The sequence below is a fragment of the Carettochelys insculpta genome, chromosome 13 (assembly GCF_033958435.1).
Source record: "Carettochelys insculpta isolate YL-2023 chromosome 13, ASM3395843v1, whole genome shotgun sequence".
In the NCBI taxonomy this organism is placed as follows: Eukaryota; Metazoa; Chordata; order Testudines; family Carettochelyidae; genus Carettochelys; species Carettochelys insculpta.
In genome coordinates, this window is record NC_134149.1 from 31,738,385 (window position 1) to 31,761,354 (window position 22,970).

General features: G+C 45.3%; 1 protein-coding gene across 2 annotated transcripts in view; it reads left to right on the forward strand.

Annotated features, from left to right (window-relative positions):
• DACH2 (dachshund family transcription factor 2) overlaps window positions 1-1,146 on the forward strand; it is a 652,263-nt gene extending 651,117 nt beyond the window's left edge. For both annotated transcript variants that reach the window (XM_075007949.1, XM_075007950.1), the window contains one exon: window positions 306-1,146. In XM_075007949.1, coding sequence (XP_074864050.1) covers window positions 306-343 — 38 coding nt within the window. In that variant the 3' untranslated portion in view covers window positions 344-1,146. The remainder of the gene's footprint in view (window positions 1-305) is intronic.
• Window positions 1,147-22,970: the final 21,824 nt, after the last annotated feature.

The following is a 22,970-nucleotide window of genomic DNA, read 5'->3' on the forward strand; positions in this document are numbered from 1 at the left end:
TAATCCCAGCAGTCAGAAAGCCTGTGACTTATGCCATATATAGGGGGATAGTCAATGCACCAAACAGGTGGATCTGCTTGGACAGTCAGATTATTTCCAAGTGTGACATACACAAGGTTATATCTTTATAGCTCCTCCTAAGGCCCCATTAATACATAGGAGCCTGTTTTCCAGAAGTAACAGATGCTTGACCAAGGGCTATGTCACTTACAAAACAGATAAGTTCAGCTGCATGGCTAAAGAACCCTGAAAATTTCATACACAAAGTATATAACTCACAATGTAATCACCTTTTTTTTTTCCAGAAAACAGAACATATGTCAAACCTACTATTATGTACTGAAGGAAGCTATTGTTGAAAAATATATGATTGCTATTTGAAGACTATATAGTACATGAAAGACATCCCTTCCAACCTCTGATGCCTTCAGTACTGTGTGAAGTACAGGATTTGTAGCATGGAACTTGAAGGACAATTTCAAGAAATTTACTGTTGCTGCATTGAAAACTGCCATATTGTCACTGAGATATACTGAGACATTTTACAAGCTTACCATACCAAACCAAGCAACTGATCATTTAGGTCCCAGAGGATAGAAAGAAGTTGTAGTATTTTTAAGCACATAAAGTAATTATTCCCAAAAGAACTAACTTTTTTTTTAAAAAACTAGTGATTACTGTATAGCAATGGCACAATGATTTTATTAAGCTGCAAAAGTCCTCACTGGCTGTACATCATACAAGTCCAGTTTATCACTGAAACTGTTCAGCATAGAGCCGTTTCAATTGTGTTTATAAATTAAGCTTTGTTTACTGAAGCTGATATTCAATATATTACATTTTAAAGAAAAATGTCTGTACATTTTTTAAAACAATGTAAAAATTGTCCTTTCATTAGATGACCAATTCAAGAGTGTGAGCTAAACTCTAATAGCTGATATAAATATGAGGCTTAAAATTGACACTTTTTATGCTCAGTTCAGCTTGGCTTTTGGTCTTTCAAGATAAAAAAATGAATATGCAGTAGAGTGTTAGATAATGGAAATTTTAAGTATGGTTTCTCTGTTGTGCCATATTAAGTTAAAGTACACATTCTTTGTTAAAATGTTCTTGCTAAGAATACAGTATTAAAAATCTTTTTGTTTCACTTTGGAAATCTGTTTTTGTTTTTTGGGCATGGATTCCCACAGTTATTATTCTTATGCACATTCAGAACTGATATTTTGCACTTATAATTATTTTGAGAAATAAATTAATACGGGCGGGCGGTATCAAACTTTTCTCTTAATTATTGTGAGTACCTCTGTATACGAATATGCATGTAAGAAATCAAAATTAGTTAGGCACATACACAATTGAAGTTAAATATAAACAAGGCAATAATGGCAATCTCTCGCCTACTGACATACAGTGAGGAGTCCTGTGGCACCTTAAAGACTAAGGCTGCATCTACACTACAGGTCCCTTTGGAAAGGATGGCTTTCGAAACTGAATGTTGAAAGCCGTTCTTTCGAAAGGGAGCGTCCACACAGGCAAATGGGGATCAAAGGTTCCACTCGCCTTTTCAAAAGGCCCCAAGCGCACTTTCGAAAGAGAGCATCCACACTACACAGGATGCTCTTTTGAAAGTACAGGGGCATGAAGCCCCGCAGGGTCGCATGGTGGACGCGCCCTTCTGAGGCTGCTGCCTGTCGCCCCTTTAAAGCTCCCCCACCCCACCCCAAGCCTCGGCCTGCACATGTGGAGGGCCAGCTACCTGTTCCCAGGCATGCAGACCATTGGAGAGTAGAGGAGGCACCCCAGGCCCTCATGGAACCTGAGCACACCCCCACCCCCACCCCTCCATCAAGGCCATGGCTGGCACACTGGCTATGGTCCTGGCTGCCATGCACCAGTGGCTCTGGCTGGCCTCCCTACTAGCCACCCTCCTGGTAGCCATCCTCTGGGTGCGCCGTCCCCCCGGGTCACCTGCCCGTGTGAGGCTACCCTAGAAGCAGCAACTGGTGGGATCAGCTGGTGCTGGAGGACTGGGACGCTGGCCAGTGGCTACAGAATTTCAGGAGGACCAAGGGGCCATTCCTGGAGCTGTGCCACTGGCTCGGCCCAGCCTTCCTGCACCGTGACACCCACGAGGCCAGCGCTCCCATTCCAGAACAGGGTGGCCATCACCCTCTGGAAGCACCCCACCCTGGACAGTCACTGATACTTGGCCACCAGTTTGGGATGGGCAGGGCCCCCATTGGGGCCATCCTCAATAAGGTAAGCCATGCCTTGGTCATGCCATACCGCATGCGGGGGTGGGGGGGATAGGGGGAACCCTGGGATGGGGCACCATTGAGGACGGGGAGGGGTCGGGCCCCCTCCCCCACTGGGGATAAGCGAGGGGTGAGGCTGGGGGCCAGGTGGGCACATGGCACCCCCACCCCACACTCACGAGTGCATTGGCCTCATACACTCTGCACATTGTCCAGGCCATCAACATGGTCCTCCTGCAGCAGCTGTCCCCTGTTGGGGACCTGGATAATGACATCGGGCGGGGGGGTGGTTCAAGGAGTTGGCTTCCTGGACTGCTTTGGGTCACTGGACAGCATGGCCTCTCCCTCTGGGCCCCAGAGCACAGCGGCAGGGCCTACATAAACTGCAAGGAATCCCACTCCATGATCCCGCAGACACTTGTTGATGCCACCGGTTGGTTCCAGGACATCTGGTTGGGCTGCTCTGGCCATGCCCATGATGCCAGAGTGTTCCAGAATGCGGGGCTGGGCCGCCGCATGGCTGAAGGAAACTTCTTCCTCCTGGCGAGAGCTCCCCAGCAAGGGACACCACACTGCATCGTGGCAGATGTGGCCTACTCCCTGCAGGCCTGGCTGATGAGGCCGTACATGGGACACATGCAGCCTAGCCAGGACGTTTTTAACGAGCGGCTGAACTAGGCCCACAACATGGTTGAGTGGGCATTTGGCCACTTGAAGGGGCGCTTCAGATGCCTCCTCACCAGGCTAGAAGTGGGCCTCCCCAGCGTTCTGGTGGTGTTTGGGGCCTGCTGTTCCCTGCACAACCTCATGGAGGCAAAGCACAAGTCATTCATGCAGGGGTGAGCCATCGAGGTGGAGTGTGGGTACGAGCAGCCCCCTGCTGCCAGGCCCAACAGGACAGGGTGCAGGAATGGGAGGCACTGCACCAGGTCTTTGAGCGGGGACTGCAATAACGTCCCCACCCCACGCGCATGCATATATCCCCCACTCCCCCCCATGCACATACACCACCCCACACATGCACAGGGGACTCAGGTTGAACCGTGTAATAAACACTTTAATGCCAACTGACAGTGGGCTGTGCCTATATACGGAGGGGGCCTGCAAACGGGAGCTGGGGGGGCACTATATATGGGGCAGGGACTGCAAAGGGGGAGAAGGACTGGAATGAACAATACACAGGAGCATTGCGGCCCCAGACGGTCACCCTCTGAGCCCCGAGAGGGCCAAGGAAAGCTGGGGGGGGGCACTACCAGCCCTGACCAGCAACATATTGGCCAACTGTATGAGGCCAGATGGAGGCAGGTTGGTCGGGACCAGGGCAGTGAGGTTGGGCTTGTGGGGCGGGGGCAGGTGTTGCTGCAGGGGGGGTGGAGTTGGGGAGGCCTCAGAGAGGCCGAGGCTGCCCAGGAGACCATGGTGGGGAGGTCAGAAGGGGTGAGGCTGACCAGGGGACCGGAGAGTGGGAGGGGGGGTGTCAGAGGGATGAGGTGGGAGGGTGGCTGGGTGATGGGGGGGATGGGGCTGGTGAGGTGGGGGTGAAGGAGAAGGGTGCAGGAGAGGCTTGCGAGGAGGCAGCAGCTGCGGGGCCAGGTGGCCCACCATGGCCCAGGTCAGGGCTTCAAGGTTTGCTGTGACCTGGTCCCAGGCCTGCCGCTCCATGGTAAGCCACTCCTGCAGCACACCAGTGAGGCCCTGCAGGGCAGCAGTGTGGGCAGCATTCCCCCCCGCCCGCCTCTTCCTCCCTGCCCTGGTGGTGCCAGCAGCTAGTCCGGTGGTGACCCCCCCACACCCAGTTACTGCTCGGGGTCCAAGCCCCGCCCCCCCTTCGCCCTCGGTGGTGGGGCTGGTATGGCTGCCAGCTGCAGGAGCTGTGGAGACAGAAGGGGAGAAAGGAATAAGCCATTTGTCCCAGGTGAAGACCCCGTGTCCCTTCCCACCCCCACCCCCATCCCAGGGGCCCATGTCCCGCGGTGTCCCACATGGGTGCAAAGGGCGTGGGCTCCCGCCATTACCCTTGTGGTCCCTACATAGCTGACTGGCCTGTGGTGCTGACCCTTCTGTGTGGTGCTGAGTGTCGCACTTTCTCCCCCACCCCCGGGCACAGGGAGTGTAGTCATTTGGGGTCCGCATGCGTCGGGGCTGGCAGCCATGTGGGATGCCTGTGGCCACCCCAGGTGGCCCCTGATGCCCCCTTCAGGCCCTGAGGTCGCTGGCATGCATGCCACCTACCTGTGGGTCCCTTCAGGAGGTCGGGCAAGGCATGGGTGGATGGGGCCTGGCTGGACAAGATGTCGACGATGAGGGCCCCCTTGCTTGAGCCTTCATCATCGCTGGCGGGGTTGGGTCGCTGTGCTGTCCACTGGCACCTGGTGCTGGCTGCCAGTCCTGGGTGCTCCTTGCCCTCCACCATCATCTCTGGCTCGGTATCAGCCGCGGCTGTGTTGAGCACGACGATGGCGGGTCCAGCCTCCTTCGGCCCCAGGAGGCATTTGAGCTCCTTGTATTAGGGGGCAGCTTGCAGGAGCTGCCCCGACCATGTGGCTGTATCCCAGGCCCTGCAATACCCCTGGCACAGTTCCTTGACTTTGGAGTGGACCTGGTCCGGGTTGTGGGTGGGGTGGCCCCGGTCGATCAGCCCCTTCACCAGCCACTCAAAGGCGATGACAGTGTGGCACTGGACCCCTGTTTGTTGGAGGACCTCCTCATCCTCCCATAGGGAGAGGAGGTCCTGGAGCTCAGCCTCCATCCGGAGGGGTGGACTTTGGGGGGTCTGGCTCGCCTCCTGGGACGACTCCCGGCTGTCCTTGGAGGGCCCTTGTGGTGGGCAGGGGACCGGCTCCAGGAAGGGCAACGGACTGGCTGGCCATCACAGGGGCTAGTGTGCTGGAGGGCAGGATGGGCTCCCTGCTGCCTGCATGCTCTCAGCTTCCTGCCTGAGGCTAGTGGGTGCCTGCATCCCTAAACGCAGCCAGACACTGGAGCCATAGAGCTCTGCTCCTGCTGGGGGCAGGGCCGCTGCCTGCCAGCTGATCACCACCATGGCAGACTACCTCTTTTGAAATAGACCTCTGCACAGCATCTATACTCCCTCTCTTTCAAAATACTCTTTTGAAGTGGGCTGCCCTGCCCATCGTGGGAATGGAGGACCAACTTCGAAGGAACTCCCTGAGTTCTTTCAATATTACTTTTGAAGGACTGTGGCGTGAGTGTAGACACACAGCTGGTTATTTTGCAAGAGGGCTGTCTTCCGACCTCAATTTCAAAGGTACTTGCTTGTATAGCCACAGCCTAAGATAGTTATTTGGCCATGAGCTTTGGTGATGCATCTGAAATAGTGGTTGTTTTTTTTTAAACCCACCAAAGCTTATGGCCAAATAAATCTCTCAGTCCTTAAGGTGCCACATGACTCCTTGCTGTTTTGGCCGATACAGACAAACATGGCTACTCCTCCCCCCACCCCCATACTGACATATGTAATTTTTGGAAAATATTGGCTTTTCAATTGCAACCACTATATTGGTTCTAACATAACCTATATGTGTTTCCTGCAAGCTGAGTGCTTAGGAGGCAACTCAGGAGAGATTCCAGTGCTGCCCAGCTGATCAGCAGAATGACCACAATGCTCACCGCTGGCAGGATGTGTTTCTACTGGTGGTGTACATATTACTGGTGGTGCCCTGATGTACATAACAAAATGAATTCCCTGGAAAAAAATTAGAGCAGCCACTGACACAAATATGCCTGAATAACTGTGTGACATGATCCTGTTTATGTGCATATTAATAACACTGAAAAAAATTAAAACTGGTAATGTTAATGTCTGAACTGTATGTTTTAGATGTGTAAGACTGCAGCACAGTTTTGGTTTATTCTATATTTGCAGGAAAATTATTTTTTCATTAGGATGAATTTCTGCAAACTTTGAAAGTATGGCTCAACTACAGTAACAAGTACAAGCAGGAGCAAAAAAAAAGAAAAGAAAAAAAACCCAAGACATTCCATGACGTAAATGTTCTAAATAGGTCTTTTAAAATTATTGCTTTATTTGCCCTAAAACGAAGTCAGGGCATGAGAATTCCAATATCTGTAACAATCATATTTCTGTATGATTAAACAAACTGCATTAAACTACTACTACTTATTTTGTCTGTGGCTAAGTGCTGCAGTATGAACTGTAGGGCTATGGTTAGTTATTTACAATTAGAATGTAATAGTGTATGACAAGTGATCCTCATAGTAACTATACCAGTACCAATGCACAGAGAGCATTTCCTTTTCCTGTGCTAGTCTGGCAATTTGAAAATCACAACAATTTAGGATCATGCTAAAATGACAGAGTTGCTTTGGATTCATACATTAATTTAAGGTTTTTTTTGACAGTGCAAGTGCTTTTCAGGATAGATTCTACTCCAATCAACTTTGAAATGAGGCTCAGAACCATAGTTCTAAATGTAGGTAGTCCGTTGTGTCCGACAATGATGTCTTGAGCTTACACAGGCTCATCGGTTGTGGACTCGCAAGTGGCTGAGGAGACCAAGCTTTGAATGGCACGGGCGTTCACAGTGGGGGCAAGGGAATTGTCCTGGCTCTGTTGATGAGGCTGCTGCTGTTGCTTTCTTCCTCTCACGAGCATCAATGAGGCATATGCATCACTGCTCTTCAAAATTGTCATACACGTGTCGTATGAGAGCATGCCAGCCTGTTCAGGCTTTTGCATGCTGCTCTAGCTGATCCAGTTTTAAACCAGCATGAGCAATGTTGGCTTTCCCTCAGTCTTTACATCTCTTGCGAGGCCTACCTTGATTCCTTTTGCCCTGAGAGAGTTCACCATAGTTGCTTAGGGATTCTTGACTCCTTCATTTGTATGACATGCCCTGTCCAGCGAAGCTGGGCTTGCAGAATCATAGCTTCGATGCTCGTGGTTCCTGCTCTGTCCAGGACTTCCAGGTTTGTAACTCTGTCTTCCTATCGAACATGCAGTATTGACCTCAGGCTGCATCTGTGGAAGCACTCCAGCAGTTTTATATGTTTTCTGTACAAGGTCCAGGTTTCACAGCCATATAGGAGACTGGTCAGGACTACAGCCTTGTACACTTTCAGTTTAGTGGACTGTTGGATATTGTGCTGATTCAACACTCGCACTCTCAGACGTTCTAGTGCCTGGCTGGCCTGGCAGATTCTGGCATTGATTTCTTTGTCAAGGGAGCCATCACTGGCTATCACATGGCCAAGGTAGTTGAACTCCTCTTGTGTTTTTAGCTCTGTTCCTTCAATAAAGATTGAAGCAGGGAGAATGGCAGATCCTGGAGCAGGTTGAAACAGTACCTCAGTCTTTCCTAGGCTCATGGTCAAACCAAAGAGGTGAGTGGCATCAGAAAACCTGTTGACTTTGAGCTGGAGATCAGATTCCTTGTGTGCCATAAGTGCACCGTCATCAGCAAAAAGGGCTTCAAGGATGAGCCTCTCAAGCATCATGGTTTTAGCATTTAGCCGACGAAGGTCGAAAAGTGACCCGTCAAGTCTGTGTTTTATGTAGACTCCATGGTCCAGGTCCCTAACTGCGTGGCTGAGGATGCACATGAAAAAGAGGTTGAATAACACTGGGGCCAGCATGCACCCTTGCTTCACATCATTGGATATCTCAAATGGATCTGAGGACTCGCCATTTGAAAGAACAAAGCCAGTCATGTCATCATGGAACAGGTGTATGAGGTTAACAAGTCTTCTCGGGCAGCTAAGTTTTGACAGGATAATCCACAGGGCTTCTCTGTTGACGGTGTCAAACACCTTGGTCAGGTCTATAAAGACAGTGTACAGATCTAAGTTCTGCTCTATGCATTTTTCATGGACCTGGTGAACAGCAAAGATCATGTCAATGGTGCTGCAGCCTGGGCGAAAACCACACTGTGCCTCTGGTAGGTTCTCCTCTGAGATGCTGGTGATCAGACGGTTGAGGATGACTCGAGCCAAGATCTTCCCAGCAGAACAGAGAAGGAAGATACCCCAGTAAGTTCCACAGTCAGCTTTGTTGCCCTTGTTCTTGAAGAGCGAGATGATTGTGGCACCCTTAAAGTCTTTGGGCGTGTCTTCTTCTTCCCAACTGCTGATCAAGATGTTGTGAAAGGCTTCAAGTGACACTGGTCCTGCCGCTTTGAAAATTTCAGCAGGGATACCATCCATCCCAGGGGCTTTGCCAGAGCTGGTCTGGCTGGTTGCCTTTTTGATCTCATCCATTGTAGGGGGCAGGTCAAGACTGTCTATTGTGGGTTTCTGAGGGCTCTGGTCTCAGGCCACAGGGTTGACAATGGAGGGTCTGTTGAGAAGGTTGCTGAAGTGCTCTCTCCACCTATTGTTGATGCTGTTCTTCTCCCTCAGAAGGGTCATGCCATCTGCAGACAGGAGAGGTGTAGTACTTGGCTTTGAAGGTCCATATATAGCTGTGATAGCACCGAAGAACATCTTGCAGTTCTTGGTGTCAATGTAGTATTGGACTTCATCAGCTTTACTGTCCCACCACTCATCTTGCATTTTGCGAAGTGCCGTTTGCACCTGGCTCTGAAGGTGTTTGAAAGTATCACATTTGGAGATTGAGGACTGATCGCTTTGCCATAACAGAAATGCATTCTGTTTTTTCCTCTACGATCTTCATGATGGCCTCATCGTTTTCATCAAACCAATAATGGTGAACTCTCTTTTTCAGTCCTAGTGTTGACTTGACTGACTCCTTCGCCAGGGTTTTGAACTGGTCCCACTTTTTTGTTGGGTCTTCAGTCAGAGGTTCCTGGGACAACAGCACTTCGTCAAGGCAGGCTGCGAATTTCTCATGATGACCAGTATGTTGCAGCTTCCCAATGTTAAAGGAGGGTCTGACAACCTTGAGCTTCTTGCGGTGCAGTGGCGTGATGTGCAGCAAAAGGACTGAGCTGACGAGTCTATGATCAGTCCAGCACTCAGCTGCCCACATGGCCCTGGTGATCTTAACATCTTGCATGTCCCTCCTGCGACTGATGACATAGTCAGTCATGTGCCACTGTTTTGATCTTGGATGCATCCATGTGGTCTTGTATTTATCGGCTTGCCTGAAGAGAGTGTTGGTAATCGTCAGGTCATTTTCTGCACACAAGCTCAGCCGAAGGCGGCCATTGGCATTCATGTTACCAACACCATGATGCCCCAGCACCCCTTTCCAGGTCCTACAGCCCTTGCCAACCCTGGCATTGAAGTCACCCAACAGGAGAAGCTTGTCACTAGGAGGAGTTGCTATCACAAGATGGTCAAGGTCCTCATAGAAACTTTCTTTTGCTTCGTTGCTGCTAGTCAGTGTGGGGGCATAAGTGATTATGACTGTAACATGGCGAGAGGTGTTGAGGGGGAAGTGGAGCTTGATCAGACGTTCACTGATGCAAGTTGGTAGGTCAGGAAGCTGGTGCAGAAGTGATGCCTTGATGGCAAGTCCCACTCCATGGGTTCTGTCTTCATTTTCTGGCCTGCCTTTCCAGAAGAAGGTGTAACCACCTTTTGGTTCACAGATGGATCGTTCCTCTACCAGTCGGGTCTCACTCAGGGTGGCTATGTCAATGTTATAATGAGCCAGTTCTCTTGCTATGAGGGCCATTCTTCTCTCAGGCCTCATTGCATTCTCCTTGTCCAAGAGGGTGCGAATGTTCCATGCTACAAATATCATCTTCCTTCTTACAGTTTTTCAACCGCTGTGAGGGTAAAACTGCCAGCTGTGGCATGCTGGCCATTTTGGTTGGCACAAGCAATTTTTGGGACACCTTTTCTAGTTCCCTCCCTCATTTTAAAGGTGAGCAGTGCTGTTTCTAAAGAGGCCTGCTCAGTCGCCTGGGATGCTGCTGAACTCCTCTGTCATCCTGGGTTCAGAGTCAAGTGACCAAAGTCCACAGGCCGCCTACATGCAGGTTTGGAGCTACGACTCCCAGTGGTCACCTCCACCGGTCGCTTCACCCCTCCGCCATTGACTTTGAGGTAGACAGAAGTGATGAGAATGTGCAAAGAATGTGGGCGGGACACTTTTTAAAGTGGAAAAGCCATTGCACAGGGGCAGTTCCACTCTCTTGACCTCAGAAGCCTGGTTCCAGTGGTAGGAAAAGTCATCGTGGCTGGGACTTGCTAGGCTGCAGTGGAGGCCATGCTGTCTTTTGTGCCTTGTCGTCCCCTTCGCTCTCCACAGAGCGTTGCAGAACCGCCTTCCTGGTCGTTGGATCTTGCTGTTGATCTCATCCGTTCAATCCACCGGGGCCGACTTTGCATGCTGGGATAGGCAATTCCCTATCTCACCGCAGGTTTCAGACCTGCCAGCTACACTCACCTGGTTTAGCCTGTCTGTCAAAGCGGTTTATCAGTGTGTGGCTGCTGCAGGCTACAGCTTCTTGGAGCCACAGGTGAGGGACCAAAGGTGCACGAACTGCCCGTGAAGAGACACAACAAGTCCCCACACCAGAGGTGCTGCTCCTTCCTGGACACCCCATACACCCCATAGTTCTAAAAATTATTTTAAAAAGGTATAAATGGTTTTTAAAAGTATGGTGAATTGCTATTAATGAAACTGCTTTGGGAAATTAAAAAAATAAAACCTGGAAGTGCTTACCACCTGTTGGTACAAGAGGATTTAAACCTGAAAAGACTGGAAAACAAAAAGAAAAGCTACTTGTGTTTGTCATAGTCTCCTTCTGCTGTCCTACAACAGAAACAGTTGGTACAGACAACAAATATAGCTATTTTTAATGCAATCAGCAAAAACTCAGATAAGCAATAAGCAATAAATGATTGTTCATTTGAACTAGTGGTCCATTGAGAGAAGGTGCAGGAATAGGTCAGCAATCTGGAAGTCCTTTCTGCTACTAATGGTGCAGTCTGCAACCTTTGTGAAGAGATATGCACCTATGAAAAAGCTCTATTCAATTTCCTAGCACTTAATTTTGGGTGTGGAGCTTGAAACAGAGTCTAAGCTTGGTTCACAAAGAAATCAACAATATCACCACTACCCTTTCTGATTTCCATGTCTTCATGGGGAGAACAGAGTATGAGGGAAATAGCATCTCCTGTCCTCAGAGCTTTGCCTTCTACAAGAGAATAATGTGTAGTATGGGATATCCTGTGTCTTCTGATGAATGGTGCAGGGTACTAGACAGAATGGAGGGATTGTGAGGAGCAGCAGAGCTTCTGGCAAGTGTAAAGGGGAGCACAGAGACGTGAGGATAGAAGGCAGGGGGACCTGGGGCAGTGACAGTATGGGAGGCGGAAGGATCAGATGACTTGGGATAGTGTCATGGTTCTCATGAATGGATTCTCAGTCACAGATTTTGGCATCTGCAGGATGAACTCTCATGATGAAGCACCAAGTTCCTCCAATTCCACAACATCTACGATGGGGAAGAGGTTTGTGAAAGAGCCTCAGGGCTGAGGACACACTCCTTCATGCCACTGCAAACTGGCTGAGTGCATTCAGCCCAACACGAGAAAGATGGTTTACAGGTAGTGGAGAGGTGTGGGGATCAGGAAGATAATGCTGCTGGGATGCAGGCAGCGGTTAAGGCTTCTGACAGTGGAAGGCAGAGAAGTATTGAGTCAAGACAGTAATAATAACCCATTGGCAATTCCTCTGTCTTGAAAAGGTGGAGACTGTGAGTGAAGTCTCCATCTGAGCAGCTGGGGAGAAGGGGTAGGCACTACAGACATTCCCACACAGTGTGAGAGAGGAAGTCAGGAGACAAAATAATTAAATCTGATAATCCCCATTTTATGATTTTTGGGAGGTTTATTTTCCTTTACAATTTCACTTTCATTTTTTGATTTTGAGTGGTGGTCTGACTCCTGATTTAGATAACTTGAATTTGGCTATAATACAGCAATATTATGTGAATAAATCAGTTTCCAGCATAATAAATTTTAGATTATGGAACCAATGTTGTAAACTATTTAATCAGTGCACTTTAATGAATGTTCCCATGATTTTACTCACTCATACAAATCTCTATTACAGTAAACTCTGTTTTAACTGACAAAACAAAAAAAGCCAGTCAAGTAGCACTTTAAAGCCTAACAAAATAATTTATTAGGTGAGCTTTCGTGGGACAGACCCACTTCTTCAGACCATGGCTATGATACTGAGATAATGAAATTTAAAATCAGCTGCTGTGCTCAGGCTATGTCTTTTTTTAATCTTGAGCTACTTTTAGGCTACGTCTACACAAGCACAAATCTTCGAAATGGCCATTTCGAAGATTACTAATGAGGCGCTGAAATGCATATCCAGTGCCTCATTAGCATGCCGCCACCTGCGGCTTTTCAAAATTGCCTCACTTCACCCCTGCACGGCTCATCCAGACTGGGGTCCTTTTCAGAAGCACCCCGCCAACTTCAGAATCCCCTTATTCCTATTGCCCACTTCCGTATCAGCAGATAGGAATAAGGGAATTTCAAAGTTGGCAGAGTCCTTTAGAAAAGGTCCCCTGTCTGGACGAGCTGCGTGTCAGCGAAACATGACAACTTCGAAGAGCCACGGCCGGCAGCATGCTAATGAGGCGCTGAATATGCATTTCAGTGTCTTATTAGTAATCTTCAAAATGGTCATTTTGAAGATTTGTGCCAGTGAAGACACAGCCTTAGAGTTCCAACACATAGCTTAAAGGGCTTTCCTTTCCTGATAAACCCACACTAGTGATTCTTAGTGTCAATTAGTGTAGGTATGTAGGGAGCAGACCTCTTTTAGCTATACTTAGCTACCAAAGACTGGTACCCCAGATTATTGAGTCAATGGTCGGCAAAGATTTATGGTATACACTAAATTCATGTACATACTATTTTAAAAGAGCGTACCAAAATACACATTAAACTTAACTTAATAGACTTTGCACCATTTATGCGCTAATTGCAGCTGAATAAATATGCAGTTACTCATGCCTCACACATAGTTTAGTCTGTCATTTACCCTTCAGTATTGTTGTAGCCATAATGATCCCAGAATATGACACAAAAGGTGGGTGAGATACTATTGTCGAGTAGCCAAATTTTTGTTTTGGTGAGAGACAAGCTTTTGAGCTGACACAGAACTCTTTTTCAGTTCCAGAAAAGGGAGAACTGAAGACCTTCAAGACCCAAGGAAGGAGCTCTGGGTAAGTGCAAAACTTTGTCTCTCTCACAAACAGAATTTGGGCCGAGAAACAATGTTGCCTTTTCCACCTTGTGTCGCTATCATATATAGCCATCACCTTTCCCTTCACACATTTCTTGTATAAAAGGAAACTAACATACAATAGTTTCATTTAGAAACGCTATTTTTAAAATGTTACCACAACTTACTTTACCCCAACTCACTAATTTTGCACAATTTTTAATGCAAAGTATCTATCTGTCATCAGTATGTGTGCCAGTGTGCATATAGTTTATAAAAAGTTTATGTCAGGCTTGTTGCTGACAGAGTTTGGTTGTAAAAACTTGTGATGAATAGGCAGTATCTAATTCTAGGGCAATAAAAAAACCAAAACAAAATACAAAAAACAAAAAAAACCCACCTAAGTCACTTGCAATCATTATTCCAAATAGAAAAATTAATTGTAAATAACTGGAAGTCAATTACGACTGGTTTCTGCCGGGTAATGCAAATCTTTTATAGTTTTGTTTCAGTTAACTGCCTCATTAATGATTTATAGATGTGTATACAGCTGTGGGAACCATAGCATTATCTAATGCACTCAGAGAATAATTACATATGAAAAGAACTACACAGCTCAAGGGAAAATCTCTGAAATTGCTTACTGCCTTAACTTCAACTATATTAAAATGCAAATCATTTAGAAATAGACTGTGATGTTTTATCAAGTTTTTGAGTCATAAGGTTGCTAGGTTATTTTTTTAAAGAGAATTGGAATTTTCCCCTCTACAAAAATGTTTGCACACATCTCTAGTATGCAAAAACATCAAGGCTTAAAAAAGATAGTAAACAATTTTGAGAGTACAATTCATAAAACATTTCCATTCCTTTTGTTCATCAGTTACAGGGAAGAATGAAATATTCATGCAATAAACTGGTTTATAAGGTAAGGACCTTTGATTTATGTGCATTTGATTTATTTGCATGCACAGGTAATGCTGGAAAGAATGGAAGCCAGGAAATACATCCATGTCTGTAGCCATCCTTTGAAGACTGCATTGACATACTGTAACATACTCTTTTTGCTCTAAGAATTTGTTCTCCTTCTTACAAGACAAAAGGTGAGACACTTGCACATTTTGTCTGTGATGTGTATAGACAACAACAGTGCTCACCAGAAATATTGCTGCACTTCCAGCACCAAATAGGGAGTCTGGGCACACGATTTTTCCTCTCACACCAGGGCCGTGTTTACACTAGCCAAAAACTTCGAAATGGCCATGCAAATGGCCATTTCGAAGTTTACTAATGAAGCGCTGAAATTCATATTCAGTGCCTCATTAGCATGCGGGCGGCTGCGGCACTTTGAAATTGATGTGGCTCGCCACTGCGCAACTCGTCCAGATGGGGCTCCTTTTCGAAAGGACCCCGGTTACTTTGAAGTCCCCTTATTCCCATCAGCTCATAGGAATAAGGGGACTTTGAAGTAGGCGGGGTCCTTTCGAAAAGGAGCCCCATCTGGACGAGCCGTGAGGCGGCGAGGCGCGTCAATGGGTTTTTGTTTACAAAATATTAGTTTTGTTGACAAAACCCTCTAGTGTAGGCATAGCTGTAATAAGCTCTGAAAGTACTCTAGCTAAACCCAGCTATAGACTTTCTCTAGTCACATTGGTTGCTGTATAAAACATTAAATGTAGACCAGGAGGGTAGGATGGGGAAAAAGCTATGTTTGGAATTTGCTTCACTGTTTTAGCATTTAACTTGGGGTTACATTATTATAACAGCTTATTAGGAAGTAATTACACTCAGTTTTCTCTCAGTGCAGGCAAATTCTGTCCAAGTGATTGTGCTGGTTCTGATATTGTCAACTCCACCTGATATTGGGCTAATTAACATTAATGCAACATCACTGGAGACGTGTTAATGCAAGTTTAAGATGTTAGTGAAAAGAAAGCATTCTCTTCTTCAGTCGTTCAGCTCTAGCTCATGAAGACTTAGCATGTTAATAGCTTCATTTTTTTTATTTATTTAGCCCTCAGCTGCCTATGATGACAGCTTGTAAATAATACTACAAAATGGAAGAGTATTTAGTGTACATGTCATTTCCAAAGGAGCTTTATAAGAAATAAAATTTTATGATTTCTCTTTATATGGTATATTAAAAATGAAGTGCCCTTGAATGTTCAGCATATTGCTAGATACAGGGAGGAGACCCACCTGGTTCAATAGTAGTTTTCAGTAAGGTCTGCATTGAATCAGGAGTGCAGCTCCCAATGTCATCAACTATTATTTTGATTGTGGCAGGACTGAGGCCATAACAATTCCACCATTTCCACCCACTTCCCCCATTCTCTTTTGGTGCTGAGGAGTTTAGGTGCCTACAGGTCGGGTGGCAGCCAAGTGGGAATGTTGTACATGGCAGAGATGCCTAAAACTGGGACCTAGGCATCTAAATCTGGGTTCAAATGCTCAAGTCCCTTTGTGGGTCTGGACTTTCAGCACAACATCTGCCCACATATGTGCCCAGTTTGTTGTTTGTTGCTGCCCATCAAATAATTATTCAAGACATGAACTTTTCACCCACTCTTCTTTGAGGCCTGCTGCTTACAGAATATCTTTCTTGGGAAGATCTAGCTCTGGCCATAACTCCTTGCTTTCCTTTTGCTCCTTGTGTTAGAAATGTAGCTCTTTTTACCTCACTATTGCTGCTAATTGCCCTTAGAGACCCTGATCACATAAACTCTTAAATTTGCACCTGTGTCATGCTAGACTGCAGCCTAAGATGCAAGAGGGGGGAATCCTTTCTAAGATTTGTTCTCAGAAGAAATAATATTAGCCACAGAAAAACAGTGACAGCTTTTTGGCTGTGGCTTTCCCAAATGGATTGGATTATGGTTTCTAACCTACCGAGTAACACCACAGGAGGCAAGGGAATGACCATTTCCCTGTCATTGAAGGGGGCATGAGTGCTAGGTTACCCTTCTCCCTCCCATCCTCCACCTATGGAGTACACTAGGCTAACACAGTCTCCTCTGGGCTGCAACACTTTGGTGTAATTTTAGTTGTTGGGTTTGGTGCGTGGGTGCTGGGTTGTATTGGTGGCCTGTACTATTCAGGCAGTCAGTCTAGATGAATGGCTTGTTCTGTCTCTCCTCATATGCTAAAACTTTGACACCTGTCCTTATGCAGTTACAGTAATTCCAGGGAATTATGTTTAAAAGGGGAAGACTCCACAGAATGCTCCAAAACCAACACGCTTTGCGTAACTCCCAATCTTGCCTCGAAGAGCAGGGAAACTAATAATTTCGCTGTGCTAGTCTTTTCTTATTGACACCTATAGCGGACTGAATGGCCAACTTTCGAGGGCTACACACCAACCAATCCTAATCACAAATTAAGATGTATGCACATGCTTAACTATATACGGCACTGTTTATTTCCATGGGATTACTAACAGCACCTGCACATATACCATATGGTGTTATTGCAACACATGAAACTCTAAGATCTTGTCTACACTTGCCCCCAGCTTTGAAGGGGGCGTGTTAATCAGGGTGATGGGAAATTACTGATGAACTGCTGTGATGAATATGCAGCACTTCGTGAGGCAAATTCTCCCCCACAGCAACTTCAAAGTGTCAAACTTTGAAGTGCCCACTCTACTTCAAAGTGCCTTCTGAAAATTCTGGAGAGTAAAGGCACTTCAAAGTAGTGCGGGCACTTTGAAGTGCCCATGGCTACACGCATGCCAGCACTTCAAAGTCTGACATTTCGAAGTTGCCACAGAGGAGAATTAGCCTAATGAAGTGCTGCATATTCACCGCAACACAACATTAGTAATCTCCCATCGCCCTGATTAACATGCCCCCTTTGAAACTGGGCGCAAGTGTAGAGCCAGCCTAAGTAGACCTAAACAAAGTCAATCATAGAATAAATAAAAGAAACAAATTTAGCATTTTAATCATGAATGTTTCTCTTTATACCACAGAAGATGATAGATGAAAGTTTTACACAGTGCTGTTGTAGCCACGTTGGTCTTAGGAAATTAGAGAGACAAAATAAATGAAGTAATATCTTTTAGTGGACACATTTCTATGTCTCCCCAGTGGATATTGCTCTAACATCCTGGGACCAACGTGGCTACAACACTGCAGAATACAACAATGGACGATATGATAATTCACATTCTGAAATGGAAACTCCACAACAAGAAGAAGGAAGCAAAATTTAAGAGCAACATTTACCTCTAGATGAAAATTTGTTAAACATAGATTTTTAAAGACTTTCTCATCTAAATTCTGGTGTTTAAAGGTCCAGACATCTGCTCTTTGATGGTAATAGATAGGTACACAGCTAACCGTAGTACTACTCCTACAATCATCTGCTTATAAGTGAACGTCACAATTAGCACTCTGAAATTTGTGCATTTATTCTGCTGACTTCTGACATCATAGAATCATAGACTATCATAGAATCAGAAGGCCAATGCTTCAGGATATGCCCTCTGTTAACTGGTCAGTAATTTACAGGCTGTATGTACACAGCAGCATAATTTATTATTTGTATTGCATTAAAAGTTTATCATAACAAAACGTTCATCCACTTCAGGACTGAAAGTTTATTCAACATTTTACTAAGATAGAAAAGATATGTTTCCCTGAGGCCCTTACCATCTAATTAAGACAAATAAGAGAAGCAGAACTCCAAGTCAAGAGACAGGCAGCATGGGGAGAAGAGGGAAGTGCATAAAGAGAGGCATTTTGAGAAGAGGGAATATGCTAGTGAGTGAAAACAAATAAGAATAAAGGGGACAAGAGGTTAATTTTGCTTTCCTTTTTCTCGGTCACTGTTGCCCTATCACTGGAGTTTGTATAACTATTTAAAGGCTAGTCCTTGGCAGTGGGAAGTGGTGTCTTCATATCTCCTTGGGTGCCATGCTCCATGCTTTGCTCTCATACTATTCATGGTATGTAATGGAAATGCCTGTTATGGTTGTGAAAAGAAACAAAACTCTGCCACTTGACTTCCTGGTTCAGACCACAGCTCATGAACATCCCCACTGTTTTTTGGATCCTTTCCAACATCCTTTCCTATCTGGAGCCTGAGTCCACTCATTAGCTAGCCCAACCTATGCAAGCCAAGAACAAGAACAGGTGGTCCCCTACAATACAGGAAGGGACCAGTACAGCAGGCTGGGGCTGTCCTGGGAAAAGAGAGTGGGTATATGTATCTCCCACTTGTTCTTGAGCTATTATTTTGTGCCTCAGAAGGTAAGCTCTCAATATAAAAAGTCTACAACTGGGCAAAATCTTTCAGATATACCTTTTCCTGAAATATACATATTCACATCAACCAAAATAGTTTGATAACCGAGTTCACTAACCCTGTGTCTACACATGCCCCTTCCTTTCGAAAGGGGCATGTTAATGAGCCTGTTTGAAGGTTGCTAATGAGGCGCTGCAATGAATAGGAAGACGGGCTTTCAAAAACTTGGGGGGGGTCCTTTCGGAAGGTCCCATCTCCACGGCTGGTGCACGATTCGAAAAGCCGCACTTTCGAATTGCCGCAGCCTCCATTATGCTAATGAGGTGCTGCATATTCATTGCAGCGCCTCATTAGCATCTTTCGAACACAGCCTAAATGGTTTCAGACAAGCTCCCAAAAAGTGGCAAATTTATTTGATTTTTTTTATACAAAATGACTTTGTTTTGAATTTCCCTTTATTGAAAGAAATGGTAAAAATCCATCAAACATGAAACAAAGTTTGTAGTTACTATAAAACCAAAACATTTTAGTTTGACCATTGGACAATTAATTTCCAATGCTAGTAGTGCAGTGTATACAATACATATTCATACTGAACTCTTCACGCTTTCACAGCTTTCTTAAGACTGTGGAGCCAGTCTACATTGTACCAAGGAAAATGGCTTACTCAGCATTTTATTTTGTTGAAAAATTCAAAACAAAACTCAATATGAGTAGACCCAAAATGATTTTTCCCCTTATTTTTCTGTTCCACCACCAAACTGGCCACTTTACCTTCACTAGTTCCTTTCAGTGTGTGCTAACTACTTACACTTATGAACAATCTTTCATCTTGCATTTTGCTGTGACAAAACAAAAAGCAGTCAAGCAGCACTTTAAAGACTAACAAAATAGTTTATTAGGTGAGCTTTCGTGGGACAGAAGAAGTGGGTCTGTCCCACGAAAGCTCACCTTATAAACTATTTTGTTAGTCTTTAAAGTGCTGCTTGACTGCTTTTTGTTTTGATAGTGTATAGACTAGCACGGTTTCCTCTCTGTTTGCTGTGACAGTGGGATTGCCTTTTCCAGACCAGAAGAAGAGCTCTGTTTTGCTCCACAGTTTGTCTCTTTCACCAAAAGAAGTTGGTTTAATGAAAGATATTACCTACTCCACCTTGGCTCTCCAAACCAATGTCTGTTATTCACACAGCTCGACTACCTCTTCCTCATGATTGTGAAGAAAATCTTCAAAATATGAAGAATATAACCAGTACAATGATGTCTGGCTGAAGATGCAGATAGCTTGAAACAGTATTTCAGAGAGGTGGGTACTGCGTCATTCATCTCTAGGCTTCTGAGACTTCCTGACTGAGTCTTCATAAACCCGTATTCTGCCCAGGTGTTTTGTAGCTAATTAACTGCCACTCAGCCACATAGACAATTAACTATTCAGAGGCAGATCTGGTTTGGCTCATTCTCTTTACCAGAGTCTGTCACAGGAGTCTGGCTGCCTGGCCACCTCAGAGGGCAATGTGACACTCCTCAAATTAACCCTTCACTCCACACATGCCTAAAGTTCTGTTTAATTAACCACTGGCCCTTTCACACCCCACATTCTCTTGCTAGACTCCCTTCCAGTTTAGGAAGGGCTGCATCATTGTAGGACTGAACACCCACAACTCCCACTGAAATCAAATCTCCCCCTCCCCCGCACCCCACTGTGCAATTTTCTTCTCTGATTTTACACAAATGTAAAAATAGACAAGGGGAGATAGGAAAAGATGCTCTGAAAGAAAATGATGCTGGGGAGAACTAGCATGGCTTAACACTGCTGCAAATTAGAGTCCACATTATTAATTTGCAATGATGGTAACACAGTGTGTACAATATATATTCATACTGCACTCTTCAGCTGGGTCTACACTACACAGTTGTCAACAGAGGAGGCCCTCTGTTGACAAAACTAGGGACCATCCACACTACAAATCTGTTCTGTTGAGAATCTATTGACAGAATGCAGCAGTTTTCCTGGCAGAGCTCTGTCTTGGCCATACAAGGCATAGTGCCTCTGTTGACCAGACTGTGAACTAAAAAGGTCCTGCGACAGAGAGGGCTTCCAGTTCTCTGGGCTGCCCTGTTTGCAGAGCTTCTGTTGGTTGTCCTGCTGACAGAAGGCTGGGCAGTCCGGCCGCTCTCTGTCGACAGAGGACATTGATGGGGGGAGCATCTATTAGGTTTGCACACATTCTGCAGACACAGGTTCTGTTGGAAAATATCTGTTGACAGTGACTGCTGTCAACAGAATTCTGTAGTGTAGACACAGCTTTCGTGTTTTTACAGTTTTCGTGAGAGCTTAGACCTGGGTCTATGCTATAATTTCTATGCGTATAGTACATTGCTCAGGAGTGTGAAAACTCCATACCCCCATGCAAACCTGTAATACCAACCTAACTCCTGAGGTAGCCAGTGCTGTGTTGACAGTCCGGCTTCTTCTGTTGCGAGTTAGTACAGAGGTGGACTGACTACAAGGGGAGATTCTCTTCGCTCAGTGTAACAGCATCTTCAGTGAAGTGCCACAGAGGTGCAGCTGTGCCATAGTGATGTTTTAAGTGAAGACCTGTATGCTATGGGAATCTGTAATAGCAAGTTGGGGCCAGTTAATAAACTACACAGTAAAAATCCTACTATTATGAATTGTTTATTATTAATTTGGAAACAAAAGCTAAAAGCTTACAAAAGCTGACAGCGCATTGTTATTGTACTTTATAAACAAACAATAAACCCACAAGTACACCCTATTACAGTGAGTCTGTCTGGGACTGGTCCGGCCAGAGAAGTCTCTTTCGATGCTGCATGGGAGAGGACTCGCATGAGACCAGACCTTCCAGCAGGGGCATTCCGGTGTCAGTCCAAGAATGACAGGCTCTCAGCCCTCAGGCCACAGCCTTTTTTACTACATCCCCCACTTCCAGTGACCCAAGTGAAACAAACAAACAAGCCAAGCTCTGCAAATGAGATCAAACAGAAGGGCCGCAGAAAAGAAGGAAAATAAAAGCCCAACAAAAACAACAGTGCCAAAGTGGTAATATTTTTACTAAACCAACTTCTGTTGGTGAGAGAGAACAGCTTCAAGCTTTACACAAATGCTACTTTTTAGCTTTGTAGCACGCTGTGACAGAGACCTGAAAAAAAGCTCTGCATAAACTCGAAGGCCGGTCTCCCTCACCGGTAGAAGGGTAGGCCAATAAAAGATATGACCTCACCCATCTTGTGTCTAATATCCTGTAACCTACATAGCTGTAATAACACTGCACAGAGTAGGAAGGTCAAGCCAGGATACCGGATAGGACACCATCTATTCCAACAGCCATTGCGCCTCCAGGATAAAGTCTCTTCTCATTTTCACAGAGGGGATCTGTGTTGCCCTTCAGTGAGTGCACAGGCTGCTCACTACTGATTGGCACATCTTCCTCTTAACCTCCACCATTGCTGGCACAACTTGCATGTGCAGCAGTATGGGGGTCTGCGAGTCTAAAGCAGCTCTTTAATACTTTTCATGCTGGTGCAAGGTTTAGACCCCTGTCACAGAGTGGTTTGTTCTGCTAACACACTGGGAGTGACCTGATTACAGCCACATGCATTTTTATTTACTTTAGAATGTATCAATTGTATTGGATAGGTAAAGCAACTTCTTTAACAGAAATATTTACAGCTAAATAACTGACATAATTTGTCGGTAAAATATGTTTTCTTGCACTTTTGTGCAAGCTGATAAATGGACCAGTTATGAAAATTGAAATTTATTTGCATATTTAAACTTTAGGAAACAGCAGGCATTTTTGCAAATTGACATTATCATTCATTATTCTACTAATATCCTGTGCCTCTGCTTAGCTGGAGAGACATCTGGAATTCTACCCTGCAAAATAAATAAATATTGCTAGGAGAAGTATCTCACCCAAAACTTTTCTTTTTTCCACCAAAAAGTGAAGATTCATTGACACTGAAATAGTTTACAAATTTTTGTAGATTTTGCTGAATTGTTTAGGGGAAAAAAACTGGAAAAGTCAAATTATAGCGTTTCGACATTTTCTTTTGAATGTTTAATTTAATTTCAATTTCTCAGGTTAATGCATTTTTTGAAATATCCTAAAATATCCTTTTAAACAGTTAAAACCAGGAGAAATAGACGTGAGCTGAACAAATATTTTCTGATTTTTTGGTTACCTAGAAATTTTTAAAATTTCGTTTTCAGGTGAATGCCAAATGAATTTCTTCAAAAAATGTGTTCTTTCCTCATTTCTAGTGCTGATTCCTGCACCTATGTAGAGTTCTGTTGACTTTCCTGTGAA